Genomic DNA, 23,226 nt, shown 5'->3' on the forward strand with positions numbered 1-23,226 from the left:
TTACTGCAGGAACAATATTCCTATGTTCATTCAACGCTGGATTGCCAATAGGCAGCCAAAGGCTGATCTCCAAATTAAACATGAAGTTATCTCTGTGATTGGAGGAATATAACTTGGTAGAAGACCAGTGTCTATGCAAACAACAGCATAATACAGTTACTGAGACACCTCTATGATTCCAATTTAGTATTTTCTACAAATTGATTTCCCTTAAATAAAGTTGCCTTCTAAAAACTTAGGAGTCAGTGGGAAAATACAGTATTAAAAATAACTATATTTTTTGCTTATTTCCTCATTTCTCAGTTTCCTTTTACCCTTTTGTGAGTTTCTAACATAAACACTTGAAGAAATTCTAATATTTTTTTCTAAGAACTGAAGGTAGGTTTTTTTTAAAAAAATACAAAAAACACCCAAGCTGGCTAGCCAATTTCTTAAAATAAAAGTTGTGTTGTTGAAGAAACAGGACCCAGTCTGAACTTACCTGTCCCTGAAGAAAACCCTGGGTTTTGAAAGCTGTAATTCTTTATTTCACTGTACCATCTGTCAGCCACATCCTTTCCTGAAAGAAAAAAGAAATCTGCTGTGGAGTCAAGACATAAACACGGAAGTGCAGCTCACTTACAGCTGGCCAGCAAGATCTTCCATTAATAGTTGGCAAGAACTTCTAGGAACATGGAGAAACAGTCTTTTTACTGAAAAGATTTTGAAATGTAGGTAACATGGCAATACATGTAACTTACCAAATACTTGTTGTTTTGCAACAGCTGTTGCTATTTAGTTACTAATTAGTCCAATGCTTTTGGTTAAGCATCTCCTGTCATCAATGACTTGAGTTCTGCTGAGTGCAAACACAGTCCATCAGCTCCTCCAGTGGACTGGCAGGGCCTGCGTGGCCAGCACAGCCTGGCTCAATGCCTGGGCAGGCCACCCACAAAACAGCTGTAGAAGCAGGTAGAGTTCATCCCATTCCAGGAAGAGTTCTGCAGCAAGGTGCTCGTCTGGTAAGACAGCGCCGATGAAGAGCGCTATACTATCACCAACAGATCAGGAAACAGAACCACCCACCAATTCTCGCCTGTGGTTAAAACTGTACAGCGCTGAAGTCAGAAAAAACCTGAGACATGAGGTCTGTGTGGCACAGCATTTGGATTGAGTTGAGGTGGAAATCCCTTTAGTACTCAGAGAAATCGTCTGGCAATTTAACACATTGAGTTTACTTCTTTTTTCTGCCCACAACCACCTGTACCTTTCAGCCTGGAAGGCAGTGAAGACACTTCTCCCTCACCTTAGATGGGTGCTCCTGTCATTAGCACTCTATATACAGCTTTCAGCAGCTATTCCCTCTTGGAACATGTTTGAAAAGACTTAAATGGACCTTGCCAGGTTTTCTGAGCAAAAGGGCACAAGGACCTTTTCTACAGGGAGGTCTCCCACCTGTGGATGCAGGTGTATGAAGCTATTCCCTTACAGCTCCAAGCAAAGTAAAGCAAAATGAAACTTCTTTCAGTGCTGTCATCAGGATTTAATACTTCAAATTTTGGAGTGCATTTATTTTCAGTGGTTCTTACTTAGCACTTCAGCCACCGTGGTTGTCCACTTTGAGGCATTCTAACTTGGGGTACTACAGTCAGACACCTCAAATATACATGCCAAGGAGCTGCTGCTATGTGAAAGTCCTTGTGTGCAGCACATTCATCAGAGGCTTTCACAGCTGTACAGGGACTATGACTATGGCCAGTGATGCTGCACTACATGTCTCTGGGTCTGTAAGGTTGATGTTTGCCAAATAAATAATCCTGCCTTGTTTTCTGATGAAAGGAGGACATTCTGATAATCTGCAATGGATCCAGGGGAATCATAGAATCATAGAATCATAGAATCATAGAATCATAGAATCCTAGGGGTTGGAAGGGACCTCGAAAGATCATCTAGTCCAACCCCCCTGCCAGAGCAGGGTCACCTAGAGCACATCACATAGGAACGCATCCAGGTGGGTTTTGAATGTCTCCAGTGAAGGAGACTCCACAACCCCCCTGGGCAGCCTGTTCCAGTGCTCTGTCACTCTTAAAGTAAAAAAATTTTTTCGGATATTCACCTTGAACCTCCTATGCTCCAATTTACACCCATTACCCCTTGTCCTATCACTGGTCATCACTGAGAAGAGCCTAACTCCATCTCCCTGACACTCACCCCTTACATATTTGTAAACACTGATGAGGTCACCCCTCAGTCTCCTTTTCTCCAAACTAAAGAGACCCACCTCCCTCAGCCTTTCCTCATAAGGGAGATGTTCCACTCCCTTAATCATCTTAGTAGCTCTGCGCTGGACTCTTTCCAGCACTTCCCTGTCCTTCTTGAACTGAGGGGCCCAGAACTGGACACAATATTCCAGATGTGGCCTCACCAATGCAGAATAGAGGGGGAGGAGAACCTCTCTTGACCAACTAACCACACCCTTTCTAATGCACCCCAGGATGCCATTGGCCTTCTTGGCCACAAGGGCACATTGCTGGCTCATGGTCATCCTCCTGTCTACCAGGACCCCCAGGTCTCTTTCACCTACACTACTCTCCAGCAGGTCAGCCCCCAACCTATACTGGGAACAGGCAGCACAGAGGGCAGGAGCTCAGCCCAGAACTTGCAGATGCTATGTACTCAAAAGTCAAATGTTACTTCTTTTCCATTGCTGGTTGTTAGGAAAATCTTGTGTCAAACACTGCAGGATAAAAAGGGGCAGGTTTTCCCCTGAACTACATCAATAATGAAATTTCTGCTTAGCGTTCCAGGAAGTTGATTTCATAGCAAGTTGCCAATGCTGTTAAGCCTACCATCATGAAGAACGCTGGTCCCTGGTGGACTGTTGGCTGCAGAACAGCAGTGACTCAGTGTTTTGCTATTTTGCAGCAAGAAAGTCTTAAACTTGCACTGTTCAAGCAGTCAGGCACTGAGCTGTTAACTCCTTGAAACTTCACTTGCTTTATGAGTGCAGTCTGCTAAGAGGATGGTGTTGCTAGCCTGGCAAGTTGCCTGTCAGAACTGTCACTGAAAATAAAATATTAAATGAAATGCCATCTCTTGACAGGTTTGTGAACTGAAAGTTATATGAACTTATCTGTGCCACACTGGTTATCAGGAATGATGATCTCTTAGTAAAGTCAGTTTATATTTTCTGCCTAAAAAGGTGGCAAAACCTCTCTTGGTTCCTTTCTTCCTTGCACAAACCAACAAACCCTATTGACCTGTTCTATGGCTCAAGTCCGTATTGGAAATAAAATACCTGTGCATTTGTTACTCATGCTACAGCTAAAAGGAAGACTGAAAAATGTGCAAAGAGCAATCTTTATGCAATTCAAGGGGAAAAGAAAAAGCACACAGTAAAAAAAACCCCAAAACCCCAAAAACACCATCCTGTCTCACCCTAGACTTCAAAGCTGTGAAGGAATTAGATGTGTTTGTGGCAAGCTGGATGGAACAGAAGTACAGAATGTGACTGCAGACATGTCAGATCTTATGAAGCGTATGTATTTTGCATGTAAAAGTGCTGAAGTTACTATATTCTGTAAGTAGTATTTTTACAGATGTAGGACTTCATTCCCTCCATTATTACATCAGTGTGGCATAGCATAAAGAGCAGTTCAAGAGAAAGTCATTCCCACTCTGCCTACTGCAGGTCTAAGAAGTGTACCCAAGCTCCACATGACAAGAACTTGAAATCTCCATAATGGAAATGTGGAAACACACATGGGAGTTTTGACAAATACAGTATCTCTTCATCATTATTGATTTAAAATATATATATATATAAAATAATACCATCATATGAGGATTTTGTGACACTTTAATTCAAGAGAGATGGCAATGGCATCAGGTAAGACTACCTCAGTCCCGTACATGAAAGACAATGGGCATAGTTGGGTAGCACCAACTATGATGTGTTAATTCCCAGCTTTTGGGAATCAAAGCTTGCCATTTATTGCAGCCAGGCAGGAAAAGCCTAGACACTGATAGCTATGCTCCATTTATTCATCTGCAGGGTCAGGTTATCATTATGGGGCATTGTTGTCATCCTCTTTGAATTGAAAGGGTCATTGCATTAATAGGCTGTGAGAAATGAAAGACTGACTTCCTCCTGGCAAAAGAGAAGGTGAACAAAGGACAAGGCAGCTTTCAGAGAATCATAGAACAGTTTGGGTTGGAAGGGACCTTAAAGATCATCTAGTTCCAAACCCTCTGCATAGGCAGGGATACCATCCCACTAGACAAGGTTGCTCAGGGTCCCATCCAACCTCGCCTTGAACACTTCCATGGATGGGGCTTCCACAGCTTCCCTGGGCAACCTGTTCCAGTGTCTCACCATCCTCACACTAAAGAAATTTTCTCCTAATGTCTAACCTAAATCTATCCTCTTCCAGTTTTGATCCATTACCTCTTGTCCTCTCACTACAAGCCCTTGTAAAAAGTCCCTCCCCAGCTTTTCTGTAGGCCCCCTTCAGGCACTGGAAGGCTGCTCTAAGGTCTCTCCATAGCCTTCTCTTCTCTAGGCTGAACAACCCCAATTCTCTCAGCCTGTCCTTGTAAGAGGTGCTCCAGCCCTCAGATCATCTTTGTGGCCCTCTTCTGGACCTTCTCCATGAGCTCCTTGTCCTTCTTATGTTGGGGGCTCCAGAACTGGATACAGTACTCCAGGTGGGGTCTCATGAGAGCAGAATCACCTCCCTTGTCCTGCTGGCCACACTTCTTTTGATGCAGTCCAGGACACAGATGCCCTTCTGGGCTGCAAGCACATGTTGCCAGCTCATGTTGAGCTTCTCATCTACCATTGCCCCCAAGTCCTTCTCCTTCAGGCTGTTTTTGATCCATTCTCTCCCCAGCCTGCATTTGTGCTTGGGATTGCCCCAACCCAGGTGCAGGACATTGCCCTTGGCCTGGTTGAACTTCAAGTGGTTTGCACAAGGCCACTTCTCAAGTCTGTTCCTTCTGGTTCTTTGCCTCTTTGGGAGCAGTAAGCCCTGCAGTGCTGGGACACAAGCCAAGCGAGTGTTGAAAGTGACAGCTGATATACAGGAGACTAAGGGAAAATTCTGTTTTGAACCTAGAGAAAATGACCTGAGATAAAACAGCAGAGGGGTCGGCAGAGCACTGAGCCCACCTGCTTTAGCAGCAACTTGCACACTCATACTTGCTGGTTCAGAGAACTGACCAGAGAATTTCCATTTCAAATTATTACAGAATAAGTGACAGAGTTAAATTTAGTGTCTGTTTTCCCTTGCATTTAAATGTTTCATTGAAAACAGTTCCTCCTTCCCCAAAGCCCCCTCAAAATGAGGAGTTCATTCTTGTTCAAAATGCATTTCAATCAGAAGGAAAGAAGTTTCACTCTCAGCGCTCATTTCAAATTATAGCAGAAATGATTGAAGTTTACTTCTACAAAAAGCAGGCAGATCTGTCCTACAGTCAGCACTGCAGCTTCTCTTCTGTTGCTCTGCTTGAAGAACCAGTCAGTAGATTGCTACTTTTGTGGGTTTTGTTGTTTTTTTTCTTTTTTAAATATCCTTCCTCTTTATATTGCTGTAAACCACATTCACACTTTCAACACTTTCTGTATGGAAACAGTTTGACTCCACCCTTCCAATGATAGCTGACTGATGACCTACTCAGTTAGACTTATGAGATGTTAATTTTGGAACAGGCTCTAATGAGTGTCATCAGTACCATGCCTCTGGACATAGCTCCATCACACAAACCGGTAAAACAATCCTTGGATTAATACCCAGGTGTATTTCTGCCCAAAACTAGGTCCAGAATCATCACAGTGATTTTACTTTATTTACTTTATTTGCACAAGCTATGAGGTAGTAACATGGACATAATGACCATGTCTCGAGCTGCCTCATGTGGTCAGAGGATTGACCATATGAGGTCATGCCATTCATAGGACTAACAGTCCTGGTGTAAAGTTTTTCTGCTGATACCAGTCTCTGAAGGAAAGAGGGAAGAAGGGGCCACTGTGTGTAAACAGGCATCAGTACTCTTGTCTGTCCTTACCCTGCATCTCATCAGGTGTCCTGTGGTCTCATTAAATTTTTTACATTTCTTCTGGAAGAGGACCTTTACCCTGTGTGGATGGGAGGGGAGGGGGTGTGTGTCTTAGTGCCAATAACTGGTATCAGATCAAGGGTTGCAGGGATATGGGTGTCTGTGGTGCCAGCAACTGGAGCATTAGTGCAGGTGTGACTAGCAAAGCACAAGCTGGACTAGCTGGGAACAGGTGAAGTAGCCTGGGAGGAGGTGCTGAAGTGTATGGTCCCCACAGGGACAAGGGGCATCCTGGCCAATGACCAGGGATCTGCCTGTGTGTGAGATGCACTGTACCAGCAACTGGAGTGGAAATGCATCCTCAAGGGCTTGTATGTCCAGGTGCCAGTAGCTGGGGAGACTGGGATACAGAGACAGCTACTGGGCAGACTGAGTGTCTGAGCCCAGCTGCTGCACGGATCCACACTGGAATTATCCTTCCACTACAGAAGTGTCTATGTTAGATAAATTATTTTATGCTATAAAAATATACATGTTTATAAATATATGAATACATTACTGGAAACATATATGGATATGTGCATATTATTTTTATATATTGCACAAACTGGAACACAGGAAGTTCCATTTAAATATGAGGAAAAAACTTCTTTATGGTGAGGGTGACAGAGCCCTGGAACAGGCTGCCCAGGGAGGTTGTGGAGTCTCCTTCTCTGGAGATATTCAAGACCCACCTGGATGCAGTCCTGAGTAATGTGCTCTAGGGGATCCTGCTTTAGCAGGGGAGTTGGACTAGATGATCTCTAGAGGTCACTTCCAACTCGAATGATTCTGTGACCAGACTTCATCATGATCAGCCAGAAAGGGGAAGTGGAAGAGGCCAGTGGTGCTGTTCCTGTGAATGCTGACTGCACCTCTCTGTGCTGATCTGTGTGGCCACATGCACATACACACACGTACATGCTGGATATGTATGTTTGTGTGCATCAGCCTGAGAATACTCTTAGCCTCACTACAGGGGGCACAAAGCTGTGGCAGCCCTTCTACTGTATTCTGCTCCCCACAACATTTATCTGGGCCCAGCCTTACTGTTTCTCTTCATACTAAAGAATCCTTACATCAAGTAATCCCACTGAGTAAGTTGCTAAAAACATTATAATGAAATCACACAGGACATATTTCTATCTGAGGATGGGCAGCACCATGGTAAACTACTTAAAACCAGCACCTGAAACCTCAATATTTTTTTTTCTAGCTTTTGTTATTACAACTTTAATTCCACCAGTCTGAGGGGAAAACAAGTAGATTTAAATTTGTCTCAGAAATAAAATATCTACCCAGCTTGAAGTAATACTAATGGTTTTGGGAAGTAATCCTCTACTTCCAGCATTCCTCATGCAGGTTCTTATTTTACAGTGCTGTATAAGCCTGGTGTTAGACAGCAAGAGATGCATCAAAGAAGGCTCTCAGAGCATGCCCCTGCTTTTTTCAGTGATGACCAGTGATAGGACAAGGAGTAATGGATGCAAATTGGAGCATAGGAGGTTTAAGGTGAAAATCAGAAAAAATTTTTTTACTGTGAGAGTGACAGAGCACTGGAACAGGCTGCCCAGAGAGGTTGTGGAGTCTCCTTCTCTGGAGACATTCAAAACCCGCCTGGACACGTTCCTGTGTGATGTGCTCTAGGTGACCCTGCTCTGGCAGGGGGGTTGGACTAGATGATCTTTCGAGGTCCCTTCCAACCCCTATGATTCTATGATTCTAGGGCTGGAGCAGAGGGTTCTATACTGCTCAGCTAGGCCTGATCTGTAGGCAGACCGAGGTCCCTCCTGTAACACATACAGTCAGTGTCTCTTACGAACTCTCTGGGGTTCATGAGCTGCAGCATTCTCACAGGCAAAATGGCACATTCTTCACCACCACACCAGCCATCCCAACCAGAATTTAGTCTTCCAGTGCTTGCCTCCAGCCTCCCGACACATGAGAAATGAGATGAGGCGTCCTGAGAAGCCTGACATGCTACAGCTGCCAAGGCAGGCTGCGGTCTCTCACATTAATGGCAGATGACAGCTCACTTATTTGAACACAGACAAAGAGAAGTCTGCCACAGAGCAGTTCCTCCTGGAGGGAGGAAACAGCTGACAACTATTTCTTGGATTACAGGGATAAACATATTTCCAGCAACAGCTTTAGGCTATGTAACTCTAAAATCCTGAATATAATTCAGGATATTCTTGTATCAGGAGAGGGGTCAAACTAGAAGTCTCCTATAGCTGAAAGCTTGAATCCTCTCACAAAAAAGAAATTCATCTTCTAGTATGATTACAGAACTTGGTAAGAGCCAAAATAAGCAACAGCATCACTTTTTAAAAGAGAATACAGAGTATGCTGAAAGATTATTGAGTTTTGCTTTATCTGGGAAAGAAACCAGAAGATGCTGCCTGCCTTTGTTAAGTCCTTGAATGGATGCCTTAATACAAATTTCAGGCTCACTGAGCAGGGTACACATTAACTATCCAAAGGAAACTATATGAGAAAAAGAGGAAGAATGAACCAGCTCCACAGAGATGAAGACTAAGCCCAAGCAAGAGAATAACTTTCTTTGAAGAGCTATTTTTCTCATTCTGGTACTCTGAATGATCCTGCTACATAGGAAATGTAGAAGTGTTTTACAGAACAAAAGAGGATGTATCTTAATTTTCTCAGTAAGTCATTCAATCCCGTGGATAAAAAACTAGCAAGAAAATTACTCCAATCTGGCAAGTTATGTATGGAAACAGTGCCCTGAAGACAACAAATGGGATCCAGAAAAAGACAGGCATTCGTGTTTTGTTTCCAGTTCTCTAAATGGGAATTCTGTGACTTTAACTTGGGGGGAAGGAGCACAGGCCATTAACAAAAACAAGAAAGAAGAAGTAAGCTCAGGCAGTGAGTCATAGGCACTCTGCAAACTTTGCTGTACATCTGTGTTTTCCCATGCTGCTCTGAACCCTTGCCTCAGACTCTTGCAACGGACAGAATGCCAAATATGTGTAGATCAAGTTGTATTTTTCCACCCTGGGTTTCTTTTTCAACATTAAAAAGTACCCATTAGGGACCAGAGTTGGCACTTGCAGAGGAACTAAGTGGATTCACTGCATCTAAAACTCACTCAAATGTCCAGGTCCTTCAAACAGCCTGTAGAAATGAGATTTTGTCTCCCTGAAACAGTGCTGGAAATTCTAGTGGTAGGTGGGAATAAAGCAAGCAAGTGGTCACTTTTAATACATCCCACCTGCTGTCTCAGCAGGCTAAGGCATGAGCCCTGCCCACTGTAGGAGTAAGGAAGGAAGAGCCTGCTGAACATCACTCTGACTGAGGGCTCAGCACAGGCTCTCAGCCTGGCCAAAATTGAACTCCTCTTCAGGCCTCCAAATTGAAGGCTGCCAGTTACATGTTACATTTATGATCAGAAAAATGCATGGAGTGGTTTTGTCATCAAAAGTGTGGGCATGGAAAAGGGCTTAAAGCCTGTTTGCTGAGAGAGCAGACGAGACTAGGTGTCTAACAATAGCCTCTGTCACTTTGGTGTCTGCCTCCACTCTGGTTTTGCCCCCACAAACAGGCACTGCTGTGTAGGATGCAATGGCTGTTTTTCCAGCTTCCTCACTACAGCTGGTCTCTGGTCAGCCCTCTTTTTGACAGGGACAAACTAGGGATAAAGGTGAAGTACAGTGCATTGACAGCTTCCTCCTCTCCTCCTATGAACACAGAAGTAGCACTCAAGACAGATCCACAGCTAGGACATACAGAGCAGCAGAGCTGCCATGCCCTACCTCCAAAGGGACAGAGCACACTACCAGTCCCTTACCCTCTCTGTGTCTACATGTGCTCCTTACTTTCAGCACATGTAGGTGACTGCAAGCCACCATCCTGACCCCAAGGAGCCTGGGGTGGTCTGGGTTGTGGTAGATGCATTTTCAAAGCAGAAAAAATGCCAGTACTCTTGCAACCAGATGCTCTGAGCCCAAAGCACATGAGACAAGCCCTGTATCCAGTGTCTGTGAGACAAAAAGAGAAGAAAGCTTACCTGGTTGGTCATAGGATGCCCATGCTAGGTTTTCTCCACATTTTCCATTGGCAGACTCAGAGCTGTGTTTGAGGACCCTTGTGGAAGCCAGTTCTTCTGCATACCTAGCAGAGAAATCCACAAATGGTGTCACAGACCACAGGAACAGCAAGCAGAGAGGAGAGGGAGCGGCAGGAAGAGAAGATGCAAGCAAGAACTTTTGCTGGATGACAAGAGTTTAAGCCAACTTACTCAGCTGCAAAGCCCTGAAGACAGGGATGATTTAAGCTTACACAGATCTAATAGTTAGGCAAAGGGAAGGCCTAGAAGCCATGTTCCCTGTCTTTCATGTCACTGTTGAGAAAGGCCTAAACGAAATCAGAGGACAGATCTTCCCCCACCATGTTCTGATCAGCACCTGGAAATTCACTGGACATCCTTAGCTGCAGCTGCTGGTGGAAAGGGAAATACCTGCAACAATAGCTACAGGTGTCACCTCCTGACATTTCTAGGCCCTTCACAGGAGTACCTTAAATGTTTGCAATGAAATGGAAAAAAGACCAAACTGAGGATTCAGTCAAAGCAAGTGTAAAAAAAGAGCTACATTCACAAATGGGAAAAAAAAAAAAAAGGCAAATGCAAAACAAGAGCAAACTGGCAGCCAACAGTATGGAGGAGAAGGGGACCACACGAAAGTCTGAGGCAACAACTGGGTTTACCAACATAAGGATAAGCAGCATTGTTTCTATAGAAGTTGACATGTGTGAGAGTGTGGGATATATTTTATTGTCTTACAACGACAGGGTTAAAAAGAACATCATGTGTAAAAAATTATTCTCTTTATTCAAAATTGGAGAGGCTTCAATATAGAGACAGTGACATTGGAGAGACTATTTGTTATTTCTCATGGCACAAGAAACAGGATGCAATACACAAAAATCATCAGGTCATAGATTTGAAAGTCAAGTAAGACAAAGCACTTTTTCCACACTGTGCAGCAGAAGTCATCAGCACAGGATGATGCAGACACCAAGGTCCATGTGGGTTTCAAAAAGAGCTAAACAAATTGTGTGTGTGTGTGTGTAATCTTCAGAAGTTTTGAAACAACAGCAGCAAAAAAAAAAAAAAAAAAATAGGATACAACAATTTCCAGGAGAAATCTGTAATTTCTGGGAGAAGATAATGGGGAAAGCATCACTACATTTGTTTTGTCCTGCTATTCCTTCCCTAATCATGAATTGCTAGTATCTGCCAGACAGAAATCTGTCCAGCTGAACATTTTGGCCCAAGCTAGTACTGCAGTCATTAGGTTTCCATTTCCTTTTGTCCTACTCTTCCAAAAAACCCAAACCAAACCAAACCAAAAACCACACACAAATAAAAACCACCAATATATTTAATTACCTCCATTATTTTAGAAATACCAAAAAGTTGTCAGTTGTCTGTCTCTTAGATCCTGAAGTAGAGGTTCTGCAGATGCTCCTTCATGCCCAATATTACTACAGTCCTGTAATATTTCTCTTCACAGATTCCCAAATCCCAAGCAAGAGATAAGACTGGAACAAAGTACACATTGCACCCAAAGTTGCCAAGGATTTGAGACAAAGGGTGATTAATACACTCTAGCTCAGGCAGTTGAAAGCACGAGATTTGCATCTGAGATCATCACCCTATGCTTCATTACAGTCAGAGATAAACAAGACACCTGCTGAGGGTGACTCATCTCATGTTCAAGCAGGGATCCAATAGTCAGTTCATCTAACCTGTCAGTGTTATTGGAACTGAAAATTGTAGGAAACAGACCATTTTCAACACCGACAGAGAAGCACTAAAACATACCTGGAGGTATACCAGATAAATACCAACTAAGTTATCAGATATACCTAAAGAAAAGGCAAAGTTTTTCTTTGAATTTAAGATTTTGCATAATCTGTCTTGACAAGTATGAGATCTCTTATATTTCACGTCTTCTATTCAGATCAAATAATTTCTGGTTCTTGCTATCAACCAGTTTCACCAGTCTCTGAACTTCTAATTCTTACAAGTGAAGCTACAGACCACAGCCAAAGGTTTATTCATCACAGCAGAGAAAGTCAGCTGAGACCAGAGGGGACTGCGAGGAATTCCAGAAGGACCTAAAAATACTCAGCAAGGGCAACAGCACACTTAGAGATAAATGTGGAGCAATGCATATTTGATAGAATAATCTGAACTATTCATACAAGTTGACTTGTTCAAACTAACTGCAGCACTTTGGAGACACAAGTGTTATTGACAAGTCAATTAAATTTCTTCCTTGTTGTTAGGCATCATGTAAAACAGAAACAAAACAACCCTTTGAAGAACAGAAGAAAAACCCCAGCAGATTACAAAGGTATGTGGATGAGCCACTGGCATTCCATCTCCTAGAAATACTGTATCCAGTTATCATGGTGTCTCAAGAAAAAAAAGGGTAAAAAAATTAAGACAGAATCAGATTTTTCATGCAGCCAGAGGGCATGTCCACACACGGTGTACATGGTGCACTGCACAGCACAACACCCAGTGGAGATCTCTGGTCAAGGAGTATTGGAGCTGGTGCATCTGTGTGACAGTGAAGCACATGCTGGGACCAGCAAATCAGGTTCTGGAAAGGCTACAGATACTCTGGCTCCAAGCCAGCCAGCATGGAGAAGTCTGCATGGTTATGGTGGAAAGCCTAATGAGAGATGAGATCTAATGTCTGCAGGAATCAAACTGGCCACTATTTAGCTATTACAGAAAGACATTTGTTTTCTGAATAGTTTAATCACCATTTACTCCTTCAGGAATCTCCTCTGTGCTGTGAGGAGCAGTCTGAAAGAACTGAAGATTTTCAAATATACTTTGAAAAATGTTGCTGTAAAGGGAAAGGAAATAATCTGGCTGTCGTGTCTACAGCAAAGAGGACAAGCAGTACCAGACTCAAATTTCTGTAAGGAAGACAAGTCAGACAGCACAAATGTGGATCCACTGTACATTAGACTGACAAGAAGTTCTGCAGGCTTCAGCTCTGGAGAAAAGGCAAGATGTGTCCCTCCTGACAGATTACAGAACAACATATACTGATTTTGCTTTTGGGGCAGGAAGACAGCCAATTTGATCTGAAATTACTTCCTTCTGATTTCATTTATCGTAGACCAGTCGTCACTTCCTACCATGAAAAAGTTATTTTCTCACTATTATAGCAGCAGTGGATACTCTCCTGCAGAAAACAATCCATCATATGACAAAAGTTTTGCTGAAGCATGGTTTAGGCAACTACCCTCTGCAGAGGAGACACAGCAGAGTAGAAAGGTGCAGCCCACGTCTGGAAAAGGGTGCAAGAAAGATTTATATGTCTGTGACCACAGAAGTGTCCATGTGACCAGCTGGTGCTATGTGGTGGAGAAAGAAGGAATGAATGAAAAGGGTTGGGTAGATAAACAGAAAGAGTAGAGTCCCTTACTCTCCACCCAGTAAGTCTTCACTGAATATTGGCACCTCAAAAGGCAAATTTTTTTGCAGTATGCACAGCCAAACCAAACAGATAAAGTGTCACAAATCTCATTAGAGAAAAGAAAGGACTGAACTCACTGTTGGGCTCCTCTGTTTAGCTTCTTGCAGAGTTTTAATGGGGGGACTCCGTGTTTCTTCCTGTAGTCATTGTGTGCTTTCAAGACTTCTTCAGCAAATTGTTTGGAAGCTGAAAACACATCAAAAAAATTGGAAAGGTCTGTCAAATACAGACATTAGTGAAGACAGAAAAAGCATATCCTGGAGCTAAGATGCTGGTGCAGGCTGAACTGAAGAATACCACCCTCATTACCTGGGAGAAGGATGAAATGAACTGTTAATGCCTTCCATCCAGGAACTCTGAGAGACACTCCCACTGGGATGATACAGACTCACTAAATGTTGAAGAAAAATGTGAACCTGATTCCTTTCCTCAATAGCAAGGTGATTTGAGGTTAGTCTGACTGACTTTAAGATTTCAGTGCACAGCTCACCATTGCAAAGAAGTCTCACAGTAAGTGACAAATAGGTTCCTTGAAGAGATGCACTAAAAATACAAGTTATTGTCACCCCATGCAAGAATTTTCTGTACTAGTTGAGACACCTCCTGAAGAAAACGGAGATACTAAATCATCTGGAACTATGCAAACACTATGAAAGACACATCATTCTTTTTATTCATTATATAGTACAAATTCATAGAAATCTCAAAATGCACCTTTATTTGGCTCAAGACAAATAATTGTTAACAAACAGCTAGTGGTAAAGACAGAAACAACTGCTGGGGATGATTTTTTCCCCTGTGCTACAGTGCATTTGGTTAATAACTGAATCCCAAAGTTACTGCAAAGCTTTAAAAAAAGCTCTAGTTTGTACCCTGATAAACTTGGGACTTCCAGCTGTACAAGGCAGAGGACAAGTGATAAGTCACAGTGCAGTTCACCTTGATGGCAATTTCATGTTACCTCCTTTTAATGACATTGCTGATTTTTTCCCTCAAGATTCAGAGAAAAAAAAAAAAAAAATCTTCCCTTGCACTGATCACCCTGTGGAATTTGCTGCTTTAAGAGAAATTTGGAACCTGAAAAGGGTATTGAGGCAGATAGACAGGTATAGATAGCATCTTCAAAACAGAAAGACAGTTTTAACTTTGTCTGTTTTGCTGAAGCTTCTGAACAGGCCAAGACATCTTTGAACATTTACTCCACTGTCGCCACAGCGTAAGTTTCTACATTACATTTAGTAATGATTCATCAACTTCATTTTTTAATGTCTCAGCACAACTTCCACCATTTTCTTTGTAAGACACTTCTGAAGCTCAAATAGACCTCATGACTAGAAAGTGTTTCCCATTATCAAGCTTTGCTTTCTTAACTTCCTCTCACTACTCGATCCTAACAACTATAATTATTCTCTCCGCTATTAGTGTGTACACTATTCTGCTGCTTGCTATAATACATTTGCCCACAGAAGAGCTGTCAGTTTGCACATATTGCTCTTGTAACTTCTTCCTAAGGTGATTACCCAACCCCCACTCATGCTTTAAGCTGCTCTCAAGAATACTCTCCAGTTTCTCCAACAGCTTTAGGATAATACAACAGCCTAAGATAATCTAAATATCCTATGTACATAAAAAGCCATTACTGCTTCACACAGTACCTTAAACCTTTTGAACACAGTGTGACTCTGGGTTGACCTTTTCCAAACCAAGTATCATTGTGGACATATATTTAATATATTCTCCATCCACATGCTTTCAGGCTCTTTTTTTTTTTTTTGTGGTATCAAACTGTTGGCATAAGAGAACAACAGGAACCCTGTTGAGTGAGATGAGATCTGCCCACCACCTTCCTCTTCTTAGGTTTTCCTTTAATTTTGTGTGTCACAAGTTGCATATCATCAAACAAAATAGGCATCTCCACTCTGGTGTTCGAGCACCCACACACCCTTTTGCTAACAAACTTGCCCAATCACTCTCATTATCATTGCTCACAGTTCACTGATTCTATCCGGTCAGAGTCATAAATCTCTCATCTGCTGCCGCATGTGGAGTCATGGCCTATTTCTAAGGCATCTGTCATAGGTTACTGAGGAAAGCAAGTGTATGGCCAGGTCACTTCACTGATGCAGGAGTCCATGCTTCCAGCAGGGAAATTTTAAGACAGCCAGCTAATCAAAGAAATTGAAATACATGGCTTTGGAGTTGCATCACCTACTGCAGGCTGCATTTTTCTGCAGAAGGCCATCTTAAAGCTTGTGGCTGTTATTACCTAGACTTAAGATTTCTTCTACTCAGCATTAATAGTAGGTAAATTATCTGACCTGCAAGTGCTAAACTTTCTATTCCAAATGTTTGCTTTCCAGCACAAAACCAATTTGATTTTTTTTTTTTTTAAGTGAAGTGAAATAGAAGCTTTGTCAATTGTCAGTCCATTCATTCACTGCAGTATTGCATAATCCAGATCTGTGCTAACATTTTGACTTACTAAGACTAACAGGACATGAGCAAAATGGAGCTTCTTCTAAGCCACAGCAGGCACCAACCACCATGCTGTCCCTGGAGAACCTCCATCCTTCCCTTCCCTCACAGGTGGCTGCTATAGAAACACTTCTCTACCCTGACTCAAGCTCATGTGCTCATTGCCTCCCCCAGCACAGCTTCTCCCATGCAGGCTGATGTGTGGAGAGGGATGCCCAACTGCCAAGTGTATTTCAGTTTTGGTTTAGAAGATATGTGAAGTTTTTTCCATTTTACCAAAGTTCCATACACTGAGAAGCCAGACATTACAAGTGAGAGTTAATGGGAGTGTTCGGGCTCCCACCCAAATGAGAACAGCTTCCCAAACCAGCCCTGGAGACATACTTTTTCCCTTCATGTAGCTAGAAAACTGGAGCTAGAAACTTCATGCTGCTAGAAAACATTATTCCCTACTGCCAGAAAGTTAGGTTTGGTCATGAATCATTACACAGCTTAATAAGTAAAATGACTAAAGGTATTAGATACAGTTGCTTGCTTCTCATTATTCAATTATTTACCTCTATTTTGGATTCTTCTGGGACACTGGCTAAGATAATGACAGCATGTGACACCGAATTTCCAGGCTATGACGTGGTACAGAGCACACCTTAATAGCTGCTGCATGTTTGGGCTTCCAGTATCATTGATAAACTTTGTGTGACCACAGAAAATTAAGTGGGGGCATCTACGTTGCCTCTTCCCATACGATTTGTTTTTCTAGGTATTCTATTTCTCCATTCTTCTGCTCTCTCTAAACAGGGCCCATCATTCAGTCTTTGTCAAGTGAAGCACTCTTCATCCCTGCATGTAGTGATAGGACAAGGCAGAATGGTTTTAAGCTGAAAGAGGACAGATTTAGGTTAGATATTAGGAGGAAATTCTTCACTATTTGGGTGGTGAGACACTGCAACAGGTTGCTCAGGGAAGCTGTGGCTGCCCCCTCCATAGCAAGGCCAGGTTGGATGGGGTTTGGAGCAACCTCATTTAATGGAAAGTGTCCCTGCCCATGCACGGAGGGTGGAACTCCAACCCAACTCCAACCCAAACCATTCTATGATTCTTTGAACCCTGTCTTCTGCTCTGTTCTTCCCTTAGTTTGGACATCAAAATGAAGCAAGTTATGTGTCTTCCATGATACTAGCTGCTCTGCATCGTCTTTGCAGCCATCAACTGGACCTACTCTGCTGGTCTTGCAGAGCTGAAAGACAACATATGGAAAGAGTAACAGTAAAATATTCCAAAAAAATGAGCCCAAAACCTCTCTACCCATTACATACACAACAGAAGTGCTGTGGGCAGTTCTTACGTCACCAGTCAGGATGCACAACGTTATACCAGGCATACACTTGACTAGCAAAAATATATATACTTTTTTATGACAAAGTATCCACCCCAGTGATTCAAGAAAGAGCACAGTATCAATTTCGAGAAGTATCAGGTTCTTCTCAGTGTTCTCTAACCTGTTGTTTATGGATTAATCTTTATTGGCATTCCTGTACTTTCCATACATACTAATTTTTGCTGTTTAGACTTCAGATAATAAATACACAGTGCAGCCAACTAGAAACAGAGCTGATGCAGAATCCTGCACATAAGTGTACCATTACGTTTGTCTCAATCCCTCTTTGAACCATGACACAGGCTTCAACTCTTCATAGAGTTAAAGACATTGAAGGTCAGGCTTGATGGGGCTCTGAGCAATCTGGTCTAGCTGGAGATATCCCTGCTTATTGGGGGGCGGTGGTTGGACTAGATGACCTTTAAAGGGCCCTTCTAACCCAATAGATTCTATGATTCTTCATCCAATATGTGCATTACAGGTAAGTGAAGATAATGATCTCACCTTTCCATTCTGACCAAAATAAATAATTAGAGAAGTGCTCACATCACGGCTAGAGCAACATATCTGAAGAAAGCTACAAAGCAACGCTTCAAGGACCCACCCTTCTGGAAAGGAGTAAATGCAAAAGCCTAATACCAACAACCTTGACAATGTGACTCATACTACTCAGGACACTGTGTGATTTCCACACTCTTCCCTGCCCAGAACACAGGGATGAACATTAGTTATGCAGGCAGAAAAGAAGCCAGGCACCCAAATACACGGAGAGGACACAAACGAAAAGTGGACAGAAAACACATAAAAAGGTCACCACTTAACCATTTAAGCACTGAGCACAGCTCTAATACTGAAATCCCTCCAGCCACCCTTGACTCAGCAGAATGGCTCTGCCCTACCCTGATAGCAGCAATGGGGCGTGGAATGAGAATGCAGCAAATGCAACTTTTAATATGCCCAACAGCTCTGTGAAAAAGTTCTTTAGAAGCTCCAGAGAACTGCAAAGTAATTACATCAACAAGCCCTTTATTACTGTCCCAAATAACTGAAGATGCCTCTATTTTTCCAAACTTCTCAAAGCACATTAACAGATTGGAAACAAACAACATTATTGGGTAAAAGATGTCCCAGTTTGTAATACCCACATTCTCATGTAGATCTTTCTAACAGACATGACATATTTATTATTAATAATCTTTATTAATAATCTTTATCCTCACTTGAAATGTAATTCCCTGGGAACTAGCTTCAGATGAATCTTTCATATTCTGAGAATAATGTTATTTCAATGGAGAAGTGACAGATACTTAAATTATATGAAAAATGTTAAGAGGGCAGTTATGCCTCTACTGCATTTTGACTCAGCACTTCGGTTTGAAGTCACAAACATCCCAGGAAGATCTCACACTGATTGGCTTCTGCAGTGCCACAAGGAGTGAATAATCCATGTGTCTTTCTCCATGTATTTGACTGCACATTCTTGCTCCTCATTTGAGACAGTAATATCTTCAAAGACTGGCCCTTAATGCTATTTCTAAATATGCCATTTGGCAGCATGGATCTGATGCTCCAATTTGTGAATCACTTCCAGCCATTAAAATTTACTTCCTGCAGTTCTAAATTCCCCTGTACTCCAAAACTGGCTGATTGCTTGGAAACACACAGAAGAAAAGAAATAATGTATACATCCTGGAGAGAAGGAAAGATAAAACGTCACTATATTCAGAACACATTATATGCTGGGTGGGGTCTCTGTCTTTTTTTACACCTTTGGACTAAGAATTCAAGAAAGGAGCAACATCTCCATCCCAAGCAATAGGCATTTATGTGAGATATTGTAATTGTTGGTACACTATTTCCCTTCCAACCTGAATTCTTCTAGAACTCTACCCAAATCTAAAAGTGAAAGCATTGCTTATGAGAATGGAAGGAATTAGGGGTTATAATTAGGCACAAATTTTAAGGGGAGTAGTTTCCTGGAACATTCATGTGTTTATCAGGCTGCTCAAAACAGCTTTTCCTTCAGCTGAAGAGATCCCTCTTCAGGGAAGAGATTCTCTGTCTTTCAGCATTCAGTTTTGCCTGAACTTTTCTTACACACCTGCTTATCACTGAGGTGAGCTTCAGGACAACAGTAAGATGCCTGAGTTAATTGAACCTGATGGAGAAAATGCCCAGTCATTTTATTACCTGGCTTTCCTGTACAGCAAACTGGCAGCTTAATAATCCTGCATTACCTGTGCCATATGACATAACATACTATTTTCCCCCATACCCAATTTGAGGCACGTTGCCTGAGAACATGAAGCCGCCGGTGTAATAATGTCTCAATGATATTAGTCATGTCACTATTTGATTGCATATCCTATTCTTGCTATGATAGACAGTGTTGATTACTTCCTCACTTAAGACGTTTTATAAACTGGTAGGCAATTGACTGCCCTGATTAAAAAGGAACACCTGGTAAACTGGAAACTGTGTAGCTCTGAGAGGCAGCAGAGCTTTCTGTGATACAAGCACCTAAAAGAAAAAAAGCAACACTAATCAGCATTCTTGAGCACTGACAGAACCAAGTTCTCACTTCCACTGGAGGTAAGGGTGGGGGAAGAAGTCCTCTGGTTGCAGCCCCTCTCTTCTCTGGTCTCTTCTCAGGTAATTAGCGACAGAACAAGAGGGAATGGCTTCAAGCTGCAACAGGGCAGGTTTAGACTGGACATTAGGAACAATTTTTTCACAGACAGAGTGGTTAGACACTGGAATAGGCTGCCCAGGGAGGTGGTGGAGCCACCATCCCTGGATGTTTGTAAGGGTCGTTTGGATGTGGTGTTGGTGGATATGGTTTAGGGGAGAACTTTGTAGAGTAGGGATGATGGTTGGACTCGGTGACCCCAAGGCTCTTTTCCAACCGGAATAGTTCTATGATTCTCCAAACAATCAGACCAACAAGCCTGTCAACAAGCAGTCACTACCATGAAGTGGCCACCTTGCATAAGGTTGGAACTGACTGCTCATCATATCTAGAGAAGCCAGTGTTGGCTTTGCATGAGACAATAAAAAGTATTTGGTTGATTACTATTCTGCCATGGAGGACAAACTAAACATCATGATTGCACCCCACACACAGAGACCCTGGCAGACAGTTAAAGAGTAAGCTGCTAACTCTTTTAAAAAGGCTAAGAGTATCCTCTTGTTAGTAAGGCCTCGTCTTCTTAAATTTCATCACCACACACTTCAAAATACAAAGCTCCACACAACCTCCATGTGTTAAAACTGACCACACTATGCAGGAGGAGACAGTGAAGCAATCTTCTCTGTTTCTTCTTTTCCTCCCCCCCTGCCCTCCCCCAATATCATATCTGCTTAGAGTTTCTAATTACAATTATTTGTAAAGAAAATAAGGTGCAATTGCATTCATTAATGAGGAAGACCAGACACCAGAACTTCCCTGCTACAAAATCTGAGCTTCAGCCATTAGGTTGTGATTCCACCTTACAATGAAGTTTGCATGAGACCAGCAAAATACTACACCCTTCAGCAAGTCATGACTCTTCTAAGCACTCTGTAAGTCATGTGCATGTCTAACTTAAATAATTTTTGCTGGTCACTTACACATATTTTGGATGCTGCGTATTTTTGTGCTCCGTGTATGTGGTGCTTCTAAAGGCAGCAACAGAAAGAACCTTGTTGGTACACAGTGCCAGGCTCATTTTACATAGCACTTTTAGCTGTCTGGTGCCAACTCAAGTCTTTGCAAAGCCAAGAATTTTGCAAAGAAGAACTGCAGAAAGGCAGAACAACTATCCCACTTTTCCTAGGCTATGCTCCACCATTTTATACCTTTACCATTTATGTCCTACAATTGCTTGGCATAGCTTTCATCACATTAGATCAAATGCCCTCCCACCTTGCTTTTCTGCCAAGGACATCCAAGCTGGCTGGGGCAACGCTCAAAGTATGTTTATTTATGCACCTCCCTGAGGCATGGAAATGCAGACATGCAGACTTCTTCTGAGCACTGATGTGTAAACTCACCTATCCGGTAGCCCAGACCAGGCAAGGAGACACAGGAAGATTTCTTTACCCATATTTACTGTCAATGATACTGTCTCCTTCTCATCCCCCCACCAGGCTAAACCCCAGTTCTCATATAACTCATAATCTTGAAAAACTATGGTCTTTATTTCACAGAATCATAGAATGGTTTTGGTTGGAAAGGATTTTTAAAGGTCCTCCAGTCCAGCCTCCCTGCAATGAGCAGGGACAACTTCTGCTAGATCAGGTTGCTCAGGGCCCCGCCCAACCTGACCTTGAGTGTTTCCAGGAATGGGGCATCTACCACATCTCAGGGCAACCTCTTCCAGTATTTCAGCACCCTCATAAATAAATTATTCCTTATATCTAGACTTAATATATTGAAAGATCAAATGGGCATACAGCCCTCACACCATCCTCTGGAAGGTAAAATTCCACCCAAACCCCAAAATCTTTAAACCTCTTTATTTCACTGTTCCTGTGGCAGCTTAAGCACTGGCCCAGCACTTGAGAGCCAAAGAAAAAAAGAGACTGTAGATAGGCAAGGTATGTACATACATGCCCACACCCTGGGCAACCAGCTCTAGATGCCATTGACTGAGCAACAGGGTTGAGCTGACTTTCAGAGGTCCCTTCCCATGTCAAGTATTCTGAGATTCTAAGCTGACAGCTCTGTTTTAGTAATAGGTCTTCATAAGGTAAAAATGCCAGAACAGGTTATACCCTACCACAGTTCACCCCAAATCCCTTTTTGAGGATCACTGATTAAGTGCCCAAGACGTGCCAATGGCCCACAAAATGTACAAGTGTGACAAACATATAGGGTATAAATTAAGAACACATTCAGTAATGTCTTCACATCTGCCCATCACAAACTACCATCAGAGCTGTCTCAAAGAAAAGAGTTCCCCTGCCCTTGTATTTACATTTACAATAGAGTATGGAGACTTCAGTAGCACATGCAACTCCCTTTCAGCTTTGTGATGTGCAGGCACATACATGGGGACAGCCCTCAGTCTAAATATAGAAGATGGCTCCCACTACAATGGTGGAATCGCAAAGCTTCCTAAAGACAGTTACCATTTCATGCAGCTCTGCAATGGTCATGCTTAAAGCTGACACCAGGCAACGCCCCACGTGATTTCTGTTCAAAGCTGAGACTAACTCTGTAACTCAGCTCACTCAGCTTTAAGTGATACTAAATGTTTGTGGTGGCCTTAACAGGCCCGTATTGTCTTCCTCCACAACACCCCAGACTACGACTGTAGTTGCACCTGCTTGTGTAGAAGCCAGTTCTGACCCCGAGCTGTTGGCCACCCACCCACCTGGCCCCACCTCGCCACCCTCTGCAGGGCCACCCAGCCCAGCGCTGCTGTTCAGACCTTCAAAAGACTGGGCAGAACTTGCTTACATCTGCTTGTAAAAACACAACATAGATATGCTCCAGCTACTTTTTTTTTTTGAGAACAGCATAGCCTCTACCAAAATAGTGATCTGACATAGCCTTCTGGTCTTTTGAGATATCCAGTAAATAACAAAGCAGTTAAAATCAAGAGACTCATTTTCTCATAGTTTTTGCTCCTTCACAAAAGAGCAGCAACTGCAGCAAATTCAAATCCAGGCAAGATAGTCACTACCAACTGTACTGATAGAAAAATAAGAGTTTCAGTGCTTCCAGAAATAAAAGCTTTCTTCATGCCTATTTTTTATTTTATTTTTGCAAGATTTCTTGAAAGATTC

General features: G+C 42.5%; 1 protein-coding gene across 2 annotated transcripts in view; it reads right to left on the bottom strand.

The window, feature by feature from the left end:
* Positions 1-23,226, bottom strand: part of GLIPR2 (GLI pathogenesis related 2) — a 40,948-nt gene that overhangs the window by 2,107 nt on the left and 15,615 nt on the right. The window contains exons 2-4 of one of the 2 annotated variants that reach the window (XM_051609141.1): positions 13,679-13,787; positions 10,106-10,209; positions 482-559 (exon numbers count right to left, since the gene is read on the bottom strand). In XM_051609141.1, coding sequence (XP_051465101.1) covers positions 482-559; positions 10,106-10,209; positions 13,679-13,787 — 291 coding nt within the window. The remainder of the gene's footprint in view (positions 1-481; positions 560-10,105; positions 10,210-13,678; positions 13,788-23,226) is intronic. The other variant, XM_051609142.1, reaches the window with a different exon arrangement.

This window comes from Apus apus, chromosome 2, assembly GCF_020740795.1.
Source record: "Apus apus isolate bApuApu2 chromosome 2, bApuApu2.pri.cur, whole genome shotgun sequence".
In the NCBI taxonomy this organism is placed as follows: domain Eukaryota; kingdom Metazoa; phylum Chordata; class Aves; order Apodiformes; family Apodidae; genus Apus; species Apus apus.